Below are 18,048 nucleotides of genomic sequence, written 5' to 3' on the forward strand. Positions count from 1 at the left end.
CACAGAACACAAACATCTTTTTGGCAGCTGCTTGCCAGTTTAACAGGATCCTTTCCACTGCACAGAGCACGGGAGCAATGACGAAGAAGGGGCCTGAGTCAGCGCCATGAATTCAGAGACCGCGTGCCAGGATCTCTCAGATCCGGACTGCAGCCAGGATCCGCTCCAGGAAAAAGTACCTGTATTTTTCATATCACACACAAGTGTACGTTTACATAGTCATGGAAATAATTACTTTTGGACCCAGAGAGTTTAAATATTAACTAGTATCAGTTTGTGAGCTTATAAAAGGCTGTCTGGTGTTCATTTAGATATGAAAGTGTTCTCTCTGAATGCAGAGCAAATCCTGGAGGTGCCTGCAGAGGGATCTAGAAAACATTTCCCATATGACTTCTGAATCATTTAAACACCTTCATTTTTGTGAAGCTCTGTAACAGCAGTCCCTCACAAAAAAGTGACTATTCCACAAAACACTACATTCAATCAGAAAGCTCAATATGTTTAGATATTAATATTTAAATTAATTACATTTAATTGCTCAGACAAAAAAAGCAAATATAAAAAAGTGTCTCTCACCGTTTTCCTGATGGGAAAACTCAATTCCATCAACAATACAGCGTCGGAATACCATTTTGTTTTCTGTTAGTGTCCCAGTTTTGTCTGAGAAGATATACTGGATTTGACCAAGGTCTTCAGTAATAGTGAGGGCACGGCACTGGATGGGCAAATCTGCTTCTTCATCATACAGGTCAATGTCGTTGTGAATTAAGAAGACTTGGCCCAGTTTTACGAACTCAATTGACACATAAAGAGATATGGGGATTAAAATCTGAAAGAGAGTTTAAATTCTCAGTGAGGGGTGAGATAAATTTCACTGCTTTCCTATCAGCAATGTCCTGGCAACGGCATACTAATGATTTCCAAAGAAACAGTTCCTCCTAGAGATATATTTTAGGGCTGATGAATAATAATTCAGGGGTGAAAAGAAATACTGCACACAATAGCAATGGAGAAACGGGTAAGTGGCAAACTTCAGACTAAACTCCTAGAGTACTAAATTCAAAGGTGGGTCTTTCAGAGGATGCCCCTACAAAGCACATTTTCTGGACATAGGATCAAGCTTGCTCTTACCCTTCTGAAACTCTAAAAGGATGGACTAGCACAGACTCTTAGTGTAGAAAAGTTTCACAAACCATTACTTTGCACACATTTCTCACTTACAATCTTCCTTGCCCTGAAATAATAATGAATTCTTAAGATGCACAAATATTCTGTTTCAGTAATGAAGAATAATCCCTCAAGGAATCTCTGAGCAGCTCTGAAAGTTATATTCAGATTTTGTTCATATTAAAGAAATTCTGTCCATTTAAATTTCAGCACTGACATCAAGAAACCTGAAAAGAAAATGTAATTTTTCTCCTCACCCAATAAGATATTATTTTGCAATTAGGCTTAATCGCACTCAGCTATACAAGCATCCTACTTCTAATTTAGCTTCTTTCCTAGACCAGATGAACCATACCTAATTATTATTCCCCACTGGCAGATTGGCAATTTTTGTTTCACTATTTTTCTGAGATGTTAAGTGGCCTTCTTATTTTGGAATTCTGGATATAGGCACAGAAAAAAAAAAAAAAGCTAGCATTTGGATGTAAATATCTTTTTTGAATCTGCTAGATATTCTGAGTTAAAGATATTATACATGTGTTTCCTATCTATATCCTTGTGGGGTTTCAATAGCAATTAAAAAAATCTAGTTAGAAACAAAAAAAAGAAAGAAAAAAAAATATTTCACACTTGGCTGATTTGAAACACTCCTAGGAATATTTTCAAATAGGATTAAGAAGGCACTGCACAGCTATTAATTGATATTAATTGTTCATTAGTGATTATACTAAATGTTGAGTAGCTTCTTCCTTGAAGGTTACAGAGAGGTTTTTGTGTTTTACCTGCAACAGGATTATCATTGTCAGGAACATGAAGAAACCGGCAAGAATGGGAGCCACAAAATTTCCATTCCAATCTGGGACATCATAAGGTGGATGCTCCCAAAACTTTCCTGTCCAAATGCCATGCCCTGCAGGAATGAGATACAAGACTGAAATCGTGGAGTGAGTGACAAAGCTTCTGAAATGTGCAGATATGGATTGCTCTGCTAACAAAACAGAGAGAAATTTCCAAAACAATGCTCCCCAAGCAATGCTGCAAATCTTTTTGAGAATGCAAAGCACTTGCAGAGCTCCGTAGCACATGCACATATTTGATATCCTAGTGAGAAATAAGTATTCAAGGATATTTTCATTCACCTCTGCTTCATCAGGTGCTTCCCATGTCTCTTAGCTCTGCACAGATCTTTTCTCATTCTGTGTTTCCCCACTGGAAGACTCCATCTCTATCACCTATCCATAAAAATCCTCAGTGCTCTCACAGAGGTAATCCTTAGAACCTTTGTATATAGGCAAACTAAAATATTTCTTATTCTCCCTGACCATTCTTGATTTCAATCTGTCTTTGCTAAGAGTTGACAAATCCTCTCAATTCAGTCTAGGCTGCTCATCTTTACATTCCTTCCATTAAATCGTATCTCAAACTTCTTCTTCCTCTGTGTTTTAAATACCAGTAGATATCATTGCACTGCTACAACAAAGCCTCTGTTGCAGGACTTAACAACATCCCATCACAATTGTTTTACCACTTTCCATACTGTCCTTATTGAAATAAACTATTATCAAGGAGATTACTAAATTTACAGCATCAGAAGCTTCCCACAGAGCTAAGGCAAACAACTTGGTTCCCCTCATTACATCATTTGTCCAGATGCCAAAAACATCTATCAGTCCAGCTCAATTAAAACTTCCATTAGCACCAGTTAACTGAGCAGTTGTTTTGCAGCATCTGCCTACTAAAATGCTGCCGAAAACAATCACATTATTTCAGCAATCCTCTTTGGCTGCTTCAAACCACAGTCACATCTGAACAAGGACAATTCTGTTCTTCAAGGCACTTCTTACCCCACTTTATCACTGTGTGCAAGAACGAGCCTGATAACTGATCCACCAGTGATACTTTTTCCTAGAACCCTACATTCAGACAAGGCTGCAAAGCAAGAACTCATGGTAGAGCCTCTGGACATTTTGGATGGCTGAAAGGTAATGGACTTTTTACCATTTTTCTTGTTTCATTTAGAATATTTGTTTTTTAACCTGATCAGATAAATTACTTTTAAAGGCCGATTTTTTTTTTTTTTCATCTGAGAATTCTTTTAACTTTAAATTGAAGGACTTTATTACTCAAGAGCCCCAACACACCAGACAAGGCAAGTCTCTAAATCCACATCACAGCAGCCAGAGAACAAGGAAAATAAAACCTCTGACTCACATAGAGCTCAGTTGTGAAACTGAAATCCCATTTTGGTGCCAAAAGTCCCACTGCAACATGAAGCAGTAATACTAAAGAAGTAATCAAGTCAGTTCAGTTGTTCTATTTTGGATGGTCCTTACTTCCCATGGTATTACACCTGATGACTGACTGGTATGTCACATCACATATCTCCAGGGCAGGCACAGGAAAACTTGATTTGACTGTCACTTAATCAGAGCAGTAGCACTAAACAGGTTGTCACTGAAACAAAATCCATTAAAAGAAAAAGGGACTCATGGGAGCCCCTGTTATCTCCCTAAAGCATTGCCCCATTCAAAAGTCAGTACACATAAAATTTGGTCCTTTGCTCCGAATAAGGAGATCCTGTTAATTCTGGCCTGCCTGGGACAGATTGCAATCACAGCTGGAAGGCGAGCAAGTGCTTGCATACAGTGAAAATGATATTTTTGAGATTACCACTCCAGTAAACTCCAGTCAGTTAACAAATACCAGTTACTAAATTCACATGTTCTCACCTGCAAGGACCTCAGAAAAATGCAGGCTATTCCAACATAAACAATTATTCCATTTCACAGCCTGATGTAAAGGGGCTTTTGTGAAGGAAGCTGTGGAGGATGTAAACTGAATGAATTAGTTATGAGCAGCTCATGGGCTCTAAATTGTGTCTCTCTGTTTTAGACCACTCCCAAACATATTACAGAAGACACTACTGAAATGAAAGTAAAGCAAAATCATTTTACTTTTGCTCTTGGAAAACCCACCCCCTCAAGAAGCACTCAGGAAGGAGGAAAGATCTCAGCTGACAAAAAATTGATTCCTACAATGCAGTCACAGGATGGCTTTCTCTTGCTTTACATGTATGATACCATGGTGAGGATGAATCTCATCTGAAACATTTATAGCCATATTTTATTCATCTGAATTGCTCATATTTGCCATTTTAACTCACCTATTAGAAAGGCTAAGGAGCCTAAAGACCCCAAGAGCATTCAGCTGTAGATCTCACTCATGTCTGTAACATCAATTTTAATCACCATTTGGGAAATAGATTTTTGTTAGTGCTTCATACCTACAGCTCCAACAAGGCACATCACAAACAGGAGTCCCACACATAAGAAAATATCCCTGTTCATCCTCTGCTCTATCCTGCTGCGCTTGTAGCGAGGACCGCTGTTGTTCAGCATGGCCTTCGTCTCGTGACCTTCAAAACACAAGTGAATATTATCATCTTCATGTAATATTTTGCATTTTAGTTTCATTTTTTAAAAAGTATTCTTTCCTCAAATGAGAGCAGGCTGACTAATGTTGACATTCAGAATTTTTCTTGTCCATCTTCCTATTGGTCTGACTACATCAGAGTCTAAATCTTGTAGTTTACCAAAAACCTCCATTATATCACAGGTTTCAGCTGTCATATACATTTTTCTGTCCCAATAACAGCAAATTTAGTAGGATCATATAGTTTATATAAATTATCAAAATCCAAATATCCAGAAGAAGAAAAAGAAAAATAGCAATAGTATTATATTTTTGCATTTTATGAACAAATTGTTTAGGTGCTATACAGATTCCTGAAGCCCACATTTGAATATTTTTCAGCAGCAATTCAAAAGCCACTAGATACATTTTGCATATTAAATAAAATTTAACAAGTCAATGAAAACCAATAATATGTAGCTTTTCACTATTTGGTTGTAAAGTGCTGACAAAACAGTCATATGAGAAATAAAAAAATCACAATCCTTAAACTTAGTAAGATAGAATTGAGCTGCTGTAATAATAATAATAATAATAATAATAATAATAATAATAATAATAGTAATGAAAAAAGGAGTGCTGCAAGAAGTCAAGAAGCAGAAATTACTTTTTCAATTCTATTAATGTTATCTAAACTGTGGCTCCACAACTGGGATATCTGGACACCATCTGTTGTTATATTGATTGTATCTTTTATGTTTATTTCTGCAGTCCTTTTTCTTGAAAATACAGACCCTGCAGACTTGTATTTAGTTTTCATTTGTATGTGCATGATGATGTTTTCCAAACTGCCTTTTAGCTTTCTCTAGGTAAATGATTTAACGCAAAAACTGGAAGTTAGGTGCAGTTCAATCTCACCTGCTGGATTCATTCCAGGTTTATATCAGCGGTTATTAATTAAGAAGAGAGCTAGAGAGAAAATTAGTCTCCAGCCTTATGTTCAGGACATTCACACAAGAGCTGGGGCTCCTGGCTTACTATTCCAATGAATATGTGATTATGTACACAACCTGGAGTTGTGTCAGTGGGAGCAGATTATTCTACCAGTGCTCCTGCCCTTCCAACTCACACATGAGCACAAACCCTCTTGCTCCACTTAGGCAGACATTCAGTGTACAGCTGTGAAGCAGGAGATGTGTGCTCACTCCCAGACAGGCAGAACTCAGAACAAACCCCAAGCCTTCCCTTTGGTGAGAAAAATCTCTTAACCACTGAGCTACACTGAAGGGGAGGGCACTGCTGCTTGCATTTCTGTTCCTCCAGCAGCTGCATGAATCTTATTCCTCACTTTTCTTTTATGTCAGGTGTAATGGAAGGCTTTGTATTGAAATCAAAACAAGCCAAAGCCTTCTAATCCCTCCTAGGAAACCCTCAAGGAAGTGTTGATGAATTTATTTCAGGAAGAAATCATGATGAGCTTCTTTCCAAATATCAGTTCTACCATTCCTTTCCACTTCAGGGGATCATCAGGAAAAGGGCACTTCTGTAAGACAGCTATAATCTTGTAAGGAACAGAAAATCAGAAATATGAGAAATAAACTGTTTTCTTCTCCTCTAATCCTCACAATTTCCTATGCTGTGAAGCACTACCACCCTGATGGTACCTTGTCTCTCTATTTCTAGATGCTGATGGACTAATCTAAAGCTCCTTTCTGGTACTTTAGTATATGAAACGCATATATTTCTTACTGCTGTCCCAATCACAATGACAAAACTACACTGGCTATCTGTAATGAAGTTTTTGTGTTTTAGTGCTATTGCTTTGTGTAGAACAATTTGGGTAGCCATGAAAAGTATAACTGTCCTCAGGTCAGATGAGAACTGCACAGACCAAGCAATTGCACAAAGTGATGGCTGTACTCCTCACAAAGGCTTCCATTAGAAAGAAAGTTCGAGGAGTAATAGAGTCATAAAAATGGAAAGTGTGCCATCTTATTATGTGACTGATCGTGATTGTTCAGAAAAGGTCACACACCATGATTAAAACCAGAGTATAATCAATGTCAAAGAACCCTAGAAATGAAGCTGATACTGAATGAAGCCAGTCTAATTTTAGGGAAAAAAAACCCCAAAACTTTTATGTAGACATTAACAATAAGAACTCAGTTGGAAATTGATTCGAAGACCTACTCATAGGAAAACCACCATGTCTGGGAATAACTTTTAATTTCTACTGGCAGCTTAAGCAACGCAAACAGAGATCCACGTTAGGATCTGTGCTGGTGGTCAAGGGAACATACTGGGAAATCTGAACTAAACAGAAGAAAATCAGGAACTGCAACAGGAGAAGGGAAGATAAATTACTCCAATTATATCAGCAATGATCCCCACTGAGATTTTTATACAGTAGTTGCATAAAAAAAAAAAAAAAAAGATTGCAGAGTTTGGATCTGGCTCTCCTCCCCGCTGGGCATCACCCTTGCATGGGGAGTTCACAGAGATGCACAATGAGAGATCTACAAGGGCAAAGCTACCTTGGAAACATATGGGAGCTGCAGACATTTAGAGTCCAGTTGTGTGATAGTGAAACAGTTGTGTAATAGTGAAATAGTGACACCAGTCCGGTGTCAGGTAAATTATTCTGGGCTGTGGAGATTAATCTATGCTAAATGACTCTTGTAAAGGTGCGACTTCTCTTTTCTCTTGGTTGGCTCAACCCTGAACCCCTTGCTGCTGATTAGACATAAACCAGTTAATATAACTCTACTGGAAAGATAATAACAGCTAATGGGATTAATTGTTGTGTTTGGATTGACTTTTATTTACACTCTATCTGATGCAGAAGAGGACACAGCTGGCAAAGCCAGTGATAAATCATGCTCATTGAGTAAAAGCAGTGGTAACACTCCAAAGGTAAAAGATGCTGAGAAACAGATGAATTGACCTACTGCTGAACCTGGCACTGCTGCATTTGATCTGTGCCCCAGTACTGTCTCTCTTTGTCCATGTCTCCTGCATGAGGTTCATGGTTGCACAGACACACTCTGTCTGTGTCAGCACAAACCTGTGCTGCTGCTGCCTTTTCTGTCACCTCCAGCTGCTGCCTCACTGCCTCCTGCGTGCTGGCACTGGCACAGATTGAATGGATGAATGAAATTCACAGATGACTTTTTTTTTTTTTCCTAATTAGCTCTTTAGCTGCTCCAGTTTCTACCCTGAGGAGCCTGTGAGACCTCCCTTAGGGCAGCTGTGTAGATTTTATGACAGATGGAATTATATATAGCAAGAGCTGAGGGTTAAATACACCTGAGCAATTTTTTACTTCTCTGGATATTTTTACAAGATATTTGATATGCACAAGGACACTGTCACTTGCCAAAGACCCAGTGCAAGACTTGCTGTCTTTGGAGATGGATGAGTGATACCTTCACTTAAAAAAAAAAAGTTATGTACTTTTTCTGTGCACTACCAGTTTTTTAAACAAAATATCAAATTATGGTGCAATATTAGACTATACTTATTTTTTAAAGGATATTTACAGGGAAATTCTCAATTTACCTAAATAAAAAGTATGTCTTACCTGCATATATAACGATTCCTGCTGCAGCCTCAGTATTTCTGATTGTACATCCACGAAGCAAGAGGTTTTCAATGTTGAGACCTACCTGTTCATGGTCTGGCTGCTCCCTAGAAGAAATACAATCAAAGAGAGCAATTAATTTTCCTGCTTTAATGGAGTGTTAAGGAAAATTTTCATGTGTGTGTCTGTTGAAGTAATTTTGTAGGTCTTTTTTTGCTTTTATTTCCCTCAGTTTCAGGGGAAAAAAGTTACAGAGAAGTCCAAGTCTTTCTTTTAAAGAGCATAGTGTGTGTCATGATGCCAATACAAGGCAAGTTTTGTTTTCACTTGGAAACTTATTGGGCAGATTCAATATCTTATAAAAGAAAATGAGACATTTTGCAACTTCTTATAGACAAATTTATTTTAGAAAGATGAGCAGAAGTTCAGATGAATACATCTACACCCTGCAAGATCCTCTGTGAGTTGGTCATTCACCAAAGGTCTTTGTGAATCTCAGCTCACTCAAGCAGTCTTTGGGCTGAGCAACCTCCCTCTCATCCTGGATAGAAGACTTTTCATCCTGGCTAAAGGTGCCCCATCACATACCAGATCCTTCTGCTTGCAGAACAAACTGGTGAAAACCATGATGTTGGTGCCCCATCAGGTAGGCAATTTGTTGCTTGCATCTGAAAATTAATGCACACACCTACCCCTACCCACGGCTTTTATTCCCTCCTGAGGGAATTTTATTTTATTCCCTCCTGAGATCTTTACCAAAGCTGAGAGCTTGTGTTTCAGATGCCCTGTCTTGTTTTGTTATGCAAAGGTCAGGGTGGGAAAAGACCTTTTTTTCCTAGGATAATCATCTCTCTCTACTTTCTATTTGGTATTTTGTGCTTCATTTACCAGTCTTATCTCTCAAATGAAGGGCAAGGCTAGGTGTTATATTAGAGCTAAGTACAGTCCACTGTCTAAGTGCAGCTGCACATGATTACACATCTTAAACTAGACAAGGGAAAAGGTGTAGGTGTCAACAACCTACAGCTGGTGGTATTGTAAAAACATAATGCCAGAAATTTGTTTTTCTTGGAATCTAAATTCAGCCTTGGGGAACTCATTTAACAAAAGCATTCTTGCATCCCCTTGAACAGAATTTTCTGTGATCGAACATGTCAGATGGATGTCACTAAGTTATTTCCTATCATTTTTATCAGAGAGTACTCCTGCTATTTTATAGCAAGGCAATGAAGCCTCAGTAATTTATTGGGGGTTCATGGACAAAAAGATAGCCTGCTCCAAATAATTTGTGTTAACAAAATAGCTCAAATCTCAGTGGACCAAAGACAAACTCCACTAACTCTTAGCAAGTAATTTTCCTCAAAAAATTCTTTCTTGTGTTACTGAAGAAGGGAGAAAAAGGCAGCTAATTCCATGTTCCATCAAGCAAGTGAGATAATAGGCATTCACCAAAGAGATTTCTGTTACAGACTTTCAGTTGAGAGTTGAATATTTTGAAGCCAGTTCTGAGTCCCAAGGGTATGTATTTGCATTTCCTTGTGACATATCTCCTACATTTCTATAACCTCAGTGCTCTTTGCTAATTGGAGGGATTGCTTCAATTTAGATTATACCCAGTGGTCCCTGAAGCCAACAGCCACAGCCAACAATCAATACAAACTCGACCTCTTTTTCCCTTGTAAGATATTGCAGCAGAGGAGAAATGGCATTGCTATTAGAGGCACCATTTTACAGGGCACAACCTCAAAACCAGATTAGGTGTGGTCAGTGCTAACAGGAGAGAATCTCTGGTCTGCTCTGCCCCAGAGCTGGCCATTTGCAGCTCTGCAGGTGCAACACTCTCACTGCTTCTTGCAGAGCCATTAACTCCTAGTTTACCTACTGGTAAATTTAGCAAAGCTGGGGCATGCATGCTGGCACACCCATGCAGTTGAATTATTTGCATAACAACGGGGCATGCATTTGGTCTGGGGCAGTAGAATTTTCTTTGGACAATTCTCTGCCGTGGTGTGGGAATAAGCATGGACTGATGAGTGCTCTGAAGAGGGCCTTGGGAAAGGCTGCTGTGTGTTGGAGGGTGAGAGAATTTTAAGACATGAGCCATGACATAGAAATTTGCCTTATAATTCATAAATGGGGTTAAATCTGCTGAATTTGCTGTTGTGTCTATGCCAGAATTATTTAATGAAAAAGACAAAAGAGAAACCTACCCTACTTTTTTATACTAGTCTAGTGCATTGGTTCCATAGCATTTTGCATGCATGTTTGCTTTTTCTACTTTTCTAATAAGAAGAAACTCTGTATTGTTTATTAGATCTTGTACACCTTTTCCCTGTGGCTGTAAATGTAAAGATTCTAGAGCCATGCAGCTGGATACCTTTAAACAATTGGAAGGATTTATCTAAAATCTAACTTAGTCTAATCATCAGAGCAAATGGAAATGAGCTGATGTCTAAGTTTTGAAGACAGCTGAAACTTTGTGAAAATAGTTTGTATGAAACAACTGCAAATGAAGTTCTACCTTGCCACAAAACAGAGTCCAATCTACATTTTATATTGACTTTTGAATCTGGGAATAGATAATAGTGACAACCATCAATTTCATCAAAATATGCTCTTTCCAACTAGTTCCTCCCAGCGGAATATCAAAGTACAGATCCAAAATGTATTTAAGGATAACAAGTACTTACATATAACCTTTGAATTTATTGAGATCATTGTTTGGCATTTCACAGATGATGGTGTTTTGGAAAAATTCCGGTTCAAACACAGTATCCTGCAAGAGAAAACACACTGAGTTTCAGATCCAATGTATATTTGGAATTCTAAACACTAAAAAAAGCTTAATTTAGACCACCAGGGCTGGGGCACTTGCCCTAGAAGGAGAGACAAAGACATTTTAGCCTGAATCAAAGCTTCAGGAGGGCTGAGTATTTTTCCTCTTCTTGAAATAACAACTGGTTAAAAAAGGTGAAGAAAATGCTGTGTATTGAATAAGACATCACAGATGCCAATTAGTGGAAACACCTGTCCTCATTTTAAGTGAATATAACAAAGATAGGAGATTTAGACTACATATTAGGAAGAAATTTGTCCCTGTGAGGGTGGAGAAGCCTTGACACAGGTTGCCCAGAGCTGTGGCAGTCCCATCTCTGGGAGTGTTCAAGGCCAGGATGGATGGGGATTGGAGAAACCTGGGATAGTGGAAGATGTCCCTGCCCATGGTAGGGGTTAGAACAAAATGAAATTTAAGGCTCCTTCCAGCCCAAAACATTCTGGGATTCTATGGTTTTGTGAAATATTCAGATTACTTACAAAAGAAAAACAGTGGTCAACCAGGAGCAAGCTCAAATTAAAATAATTTCAGGATTTAACTGGGTTTTTGATTATGCTAGGAGACTTATGTTACTGTTCAGGATGGTATAAACATAAAGAGACCACACTTTTAAATGAATATATTATAATCAAAGAAAACTGAAAGCAAGACTAACAGCAAAAATCTCCCTTCACCCAACCCTAAAGTGGATAAACAAATCCAGAAGAGGGAAGGCAGTAGAATAAAGCCATACTGCTGGGAGAGACAAAATGAGACAAAGCTTTTCAGGCTAAGGGTTCACTTGGAGTTTGGAGTTGAGCTGAGTCCCACTTGATTTTACTTGAGTTCCCCAGTGTTCAGGGCACAGCCTGGGCTTTGGACTGCATGAAACAGCCCAGAAAGGAGACAGAGTGAGAGGTACTTGACTGCCATAAGTGCTGATTGAGTCTGAACTGAAAAACACACAGAGCTTTGATATTTGATTAAGAAAATGTAATAAAAATGGGATGTGAGAATTGTGAAAGATATTACAACAAATAATTATTGCTGTGCCACAGAATTTTAAAAGAACTGAATCTCACTTGATACAAAATCTTCCTTTAGGAAGGTTGGAAATCAAATCTGCTACTGGGCCTCCCTACTTTTTTCTGAAGTGAGCACTGTGCTTTAGTTCTTAGATTATTTTCTCTCTCTTGTTCTTTTTTTTTATAAATGATACATATATTCCTCTTTTTTTAACTATGCACATATATAAAGTACAAAAAATTAGAGAATATGATAAAAAATTGTTGGAGGAAATATAAAATCTTCAGGAATATAAGGGCATTTTGCATACCTTCTGACCCATCTGGCTGAGCATTTTTAGAATGTCAGTTAAGAGATAACTTTTACCTCTGCTGAATCTTGTTCAACTCTGTGAACTCAACAGGAAAATCACTTCATATTTGGTTTTGCTAGAAGTATTTGTATAACAGAAAAACAGGAAGATACAAAAGTCACCTGGCATGTTCATTGCTAAAAAAGAAAACTATTAGGCTTCTAGATAGAAAGGGGTACAGAATAATATTTCTTGTATCAATTTTTTTCTCTTTTGATGACAAGAATTTTATATTTGAAAATTCAAATTAGAAAGCGTCATAAAAAGAAAAAAATAATAATCCTTTCTCTCAGTCTTTTACAGAGAGTTGTATTCAATATTCCTAAGCATATCACAGAATCACAGAATGGTTTGTGTTGGAAGGGACCTTAAAGATCATCTTGTTACAACCCCTGCCATGGGCAGGGACACCTCCCACTAGACCAGGTTGATTCAGAGCCCAGTTTAACCTGGCCTTGGAGACTTCCAGGGATGGGGCACCCAAAACTTCTCCGGACAGCCTGTGCCAGGGCTTCACCCCCTCAAAGGGAAGTATTTCTTCCTAATATCTCATCTAAACCTACTTGTTGTCAGTTTGAAGCCATTCCCTTGTCCTCGTGCTCTTGTAAATAGTTTCTCTCTACCTTTCTTGCATCCTAAACTGAAGAACTCCAGTTAGTTCTAACCCAACTGAAGAACTAACTAATATGTATTTATTTCCTTCCTGTTTAAGGAGTCACTTTATAGGCAGAATTACATCTGAGGAGGTTTTATGCAGTTCATAAATCACAGGACTAAGCAAAGTTCAAAGAGCAAGGAAGGAGTTGGCACATTAAAACCTGCACTGGGGTTTTCCATCCAGCACGCTGCTGACACAAACACACCACAGGAGCAGGGTGATACAGGAGGTTTTATCAGCTCTGACCTTCCTGAATGGCATTCCACCCTCTTAATGTGACATTCCTAGGCATACAGTTTATCTCAGTAACAACTCAAAGTCTAAAGAAAATCACCATTAATAGGCAGTCTGGGGCATAATTTAGCACAGGGGTATTTTCTGATATAATGGAAGACTTCCACACATTATGAACAACTGAGGCAAAAGTTTCCACTTTGTGTAATGATAGAGCACCCTCTTCTCCTCTAAAAGGAAAAATAGATAGAAAACCTACCATGTAAATTAGAAGTACATGACAAAAATGCAACATTTAAAAAATATTAAGTAGCCAGTTTACTGTTTTTCTGTTAAATCTCTACATATTAAAATTTCCAGTGCTTCTTATGAACCAAACCTCACCTTAATTGTCACTGGAAAGCACTGGAAAAGGCTATGTGCTGTGTGCTATGGCAGCCACAATATCAGAAAGCCCTTAATTGTCTTTGCAAAGTGATTTCCATTTCAACAACAAGCAAATAACACTGGAGTACAGTACCTGATTTCAACTGATCATGGAAATGTTGTGCTTTTATTTGATGCCTGGTTGCTCACTGGCAGCTGTGTCCCAAACACCAGTAACTCCAAAAGATCTTCCTAGTGGCACTGGTTCTAATTGCTAAATAAATTAATGTAATTCCTAGAATTCTTGGTGAGGTTTTATTTCCTGTCTGCTGGAGTGATTCCAATGGAAGTTTTCCTCCTCACACTCCTTAAACTTGCTCTGGGTTATTTGAAAAAGTGCCCTGATGTGTTTTTAAGGATACTTGAAAATGTAACAACTATCCCTAAGTCATATTTTCTAGTTTAATTCAGGTTTATCCAACATGAGCCACATGAATATAGCACTAAAGTGTAAAAAGGAAATGATACTGCCTATGAAAAGGAAACGGTGATTTTAAGAAATGGTGATTTTTTGGTACATCACAAACTGATGTCAAACATATAACTTAAAAAAAAATATTAATTTACCTTGAATTCCTATTAAACTGCCAACCCAGAGTGCCTTAGGGCAGCTCCCAGCTGAGCTCTCACACCTCCACCTGCCCATGAAGTGAGCATGGTGTGTCGGGCGCAACGGAGGCACAGAGTCCTTAAGGAACAGATCCAGGGATGCAGGAATAAATATTGCCATGCAGAAATAAATCCCTCGGGGCAGTGGCCTTGCTGTGGCACAGTGGCCATATCTGGAGACAAAAGTGCACATTTGGGGCTGCATGCCCCAGACTGACCTGGCTGCTGAAGCCCGTCACGACGCGGCGCTGCTTGAGGTTGGTCTCCCCGTCCAGGTTGGCGGTCTCCAGGTGGCAGATCCCGTTCTGGTCAGAGGAGTAGAGCAGCAGGATGTCTGCTGGGACGATCTCGTTGCACTGCAGCTGCACAAAGTCCCCCACTCTGACATCCTTCCAGCACTTCTCCACGTAAGCGTGTTCCTCCCTGTCGCGTTAAAAGCACACCGTGGTGAGGAGTGGCTTTAGGAAGGCAGGACTGCTGGGCACTGGGGCTTCTCAAAGAGAAAATAGGGCATGGGGGCACACTGACCTTTTAAAGGACACAGCACGGAAGCTAGAAATTAATGATTCAGACACTTCCATAGCACCACTTCACCATATGTCACATTCAAATGAAATCTTTACATGCAATAAAACATTTACAGCAGTTCTCTCATTCTAGAACTAGTCCTATAATCTGCACAGCAAAATATATCAGACAGTTCAAAATAACAGAGGTATTTTTGAATATCTTATTGAAGAAATTCAGATTATTGTTTTTGACTGTGACTGTTCCCTATATACTCTCCAACATCAGCATATAGATCCTGAAAGAAGCAAACTGATACCTCAGCCACACTTGCTTCAGCTCTTTCCAGTTTGTAACTCTCAAGAGCTAGTTACAAATTTTGAGCTTAGTGTACAGAAACAACTTCAAAAGTAGAAGAGCTGACAAATGGTCTCTTAGCATTAAGAAAAAAAATGCATCCATAGCCCAGATTTAATGGAAAAGTTAAAATGAGAAACAAAGAGCTTATAAATTAACATAAAAAATTTAATAAAGTAAAAGAGCCTATATGGGTTTTAAGGAAAATAAATTACTATTTCATCAACTAACTAAGCTCAGCAAGTAGTAGGCTCTTTTTGACATTGCATTTTCAGTAATTAATCCTTGAACTGCTCTTAACATCTAAGCAAACCAGAAATTACACAATAAGCTTTAAAATTAGCGAATGGGCAAAATGCACTGCAACAATGGCTTGGTTCCGCTAACTCCTTGAGAGGAAATTATTTTTTCAGGATGAATAACTGAATCATCTTATGCCTTGCTCTGTGAGAGGGAAAATGCCCATGATACTTTACCAGAGAGACAATAAAAGCCCTTTTGTAATGACTCATAGTATCATTTTTGGTTAAGTTTTTAATCATCCTCATCTATTGGATGGAGAATTCTCTCTTTCATTGAAGTGTTTGTGCCATGAGAAGGGGAGCAGTGATAGAAGAGATAAAGTTTTGCTGCAGTTCAAAGCACACATCCAAGCACTGCCTCACTGCCATTCCAAGGGCTGCTTCCCTGGCTTTCTGCAGAGCAGAGCCACAATGCTGCCAGGCAAACCCTCACACTTGGCTTGTGCCCTTATCCACAAAACAACTACTAACAGTTACCTCTGCAGGTTATGCAAGAAGTTAAATTCTGCCCATTTCCCAGTCCTGACTTTTTAATAAAAAAAACCAGAACCCCCCAACCCAATTATTTGAATCACTTGAAGAACTTACTAAACAATGGGGTTGTAGCAATATTTTTTCATCTTACATTAATTTTTCTTTCTTGAATTTTTCATTCTTATTTTGTCTGATTCTCCTTACCTGCATGGCCTTTTCCTTTTGTGCAACAACAGACATAAAAGACCACACAGAAGAACAGAGGTTTGTTGTAAGTTAATTAGATGCTGCTATGCATTAAAAAAAAAATCTAGCTAAATTTCTATTTGAAAAATATTTTACCAAGTGTATGCTGAGTACTGAATCCTCTACAAAGCAGATACTAAGTTAGTATAACAAATCAACTATGTAAGTAACAATCCCTTCTATGCCAAACACCTTCTGAATAGGATTTCTTAATTTGTTTGTTTAAAACATGAAAGAAAGAGTGCAATATCAGTTTAGAGGAAGTAGATGTTTTGTCTTGCCATCCTAGACATTTGAATGCCATTTATAGTTTGCATATAATTTTACTGTGGCTTCTCCATGGTAATCCTACCTCTCTGTACGTCAACTCTTGCACAATTCAGAAGTTTACAGAGTGTATTTCTCATTTTGTTAACTCATAAAATGCTATAGATGGGCCTTGTCTAACTGGCTCTGTTCCACATCAGATGAAGGAAACCAGATTCACCCAAATAATCCACAGAAATCACTGATTTGTAATTTTTATTTTTGAATAACTACCTATGAAACCTACATTAGACATAAAGCTTCAGGGTTCTACCCAGTCACTAATTACAGGGGAGAGAGTGAGTCAGAAAAGCCAAATGACTTCTTTCAGATCAGAGGAAAAGCCTTACTAGGCACAGGGACTGCAGTTCAGGGATTGTTAGAATCCCAAACCTGCTTTCAGGTGAACTGTCACTCTATCCCAATGAGTAGTCAAAGAATACACATTTTCTGCTCCTGAAGAAGAGTTCATCTGGACCTGTAAGATTACAAGTTGTATTATATTATAAGATTAATAATTAAAAATACTAAAAATAGCACAAAGCTTTTCTACAGCTTTGTAGGGAATTGCCAGTGGATGAAAGGAAGAAAAGTATTTCATGATGAAACTGGTGCACCCCACGGCAGCACTGTCCTAGTTGTCTAACAAGATTTTTCAGATGAAGCAATTTCCTTTCAGCAATCCCTGTAACTGGGAACTCTGCCCATTTTATGTTCAGTGATGAAAGTTAACAGCACAAGCTCTGGTTGCTAAATAAACAGAGGAGCTTAATAAACCCAAGATGGTCTGATGAGAAACACACAAAAAAGGCAAAGGTACTGAACCAATAAAATAAAAATCACCAGATGTGGGGATTTTCAGTAGGTGGGAATCTGGAAACTTGATCCTTATAGGGCTGTGGCACACTGAAGACAAGATGTAAAATAAAAGTTCTTCAGTCCCTTCTCTCTTTTACCAGGCATTTTATCAAAAGCACATTCAAAAAGTGTTCCCTTGCTAATAGATATCATGATGATGCCCATCAGAGGATATTGCCAATGAAAAGAGGCCTTGAACAGTCAAAATGATGTCTGCCAGAACTGCCACTGAACTCATCAAATCTGAACAAAAGGCCTGAACTAAACAGATTTTATTAAGTCATTTCTGGGAAAAAGAGCATAAAAAAGTCCTGCTGCAGTTGGAGCTCATGGGGAAACTTGAATAAATTATTGACTTTGTGTCAACAATTTGAGTTCACTTGGAGTCAATAAAGATAAATTTCAACAAAAAACTGTAAAAAATTTTCAAAATGCATGCTGAATGGAGGGAAATAAAAATTATTGTTCTGGTATACAGAAAAAAATTAAATAAAAGTAATTTTTCATATGCACTCCACAGCATGTGTGTCTCCTAGATTTGCTTAGAGGAAAATCTTCAGAAATCTTTGTCATCTAGAAACATTTTACCAGACAATTATTCCAGTGAATCTTATTCCCTATAATTACTGCAAGCTCCATCCCGGGAACCTTTGCAGTTCAAAATAAAGATATTGTTTGCTCTGCACTCTACCCCCCCCCTGAATTGTCACCAGGTCATGG

General features: G+C 38.3%; 1 protein-coding gene across 1 annotated transcript in view; it reads right to left on the bottom strand.

The window, feature by feature from the left end:
- The window catches only part of ATP10B (ATPase phospholipid transporting 10B (putative)), a 42,863-nt gene that overhangs the window by 17,952 nt on the left and 6,863 nt on the right, over positions 1-18,048 (bottom strand). Inside the window, exons 2-7 of the mRNA XM_077786758.1 lie at positions 14,497-14,701; positions 10,849-10,934; positions 8,159-8,265; positions 4,451-4,582; positions 1,950-2,077; positions 577-829 (exon numbers count right to left, since the gene is read on the bottom strand). Of these exons, the coding sequence (XP_077642884.1) occupies positions 577-829; positions 1,950-2,077; positions 4,451-4,582; positions 8,159-8,265; positions 10,849-10,934; positions 14,497-14,701 (911 nt within the window). The remainder of the gene's footprint in view (positions 1-576; positions 830-1,949; positions 2,078-4,450; positions 4,583-8,158; positions 8,266-10,848; positions 10,935-14,496; positions 14,702-18,048) is intronic.

This window comes from Lonchura striata, chromosome 15, assembly GCF_046129695.1.
Source record: "Lonchura striata isolate bLonStr1 chromosome 15, bLonStr1.mat, whole genome shotgun sequence".
NCBI lineage: Eukaryota > Metazoa > Chordata > Aves > Passeriformes > Estrildidae > Lonchura > Lonchura striata.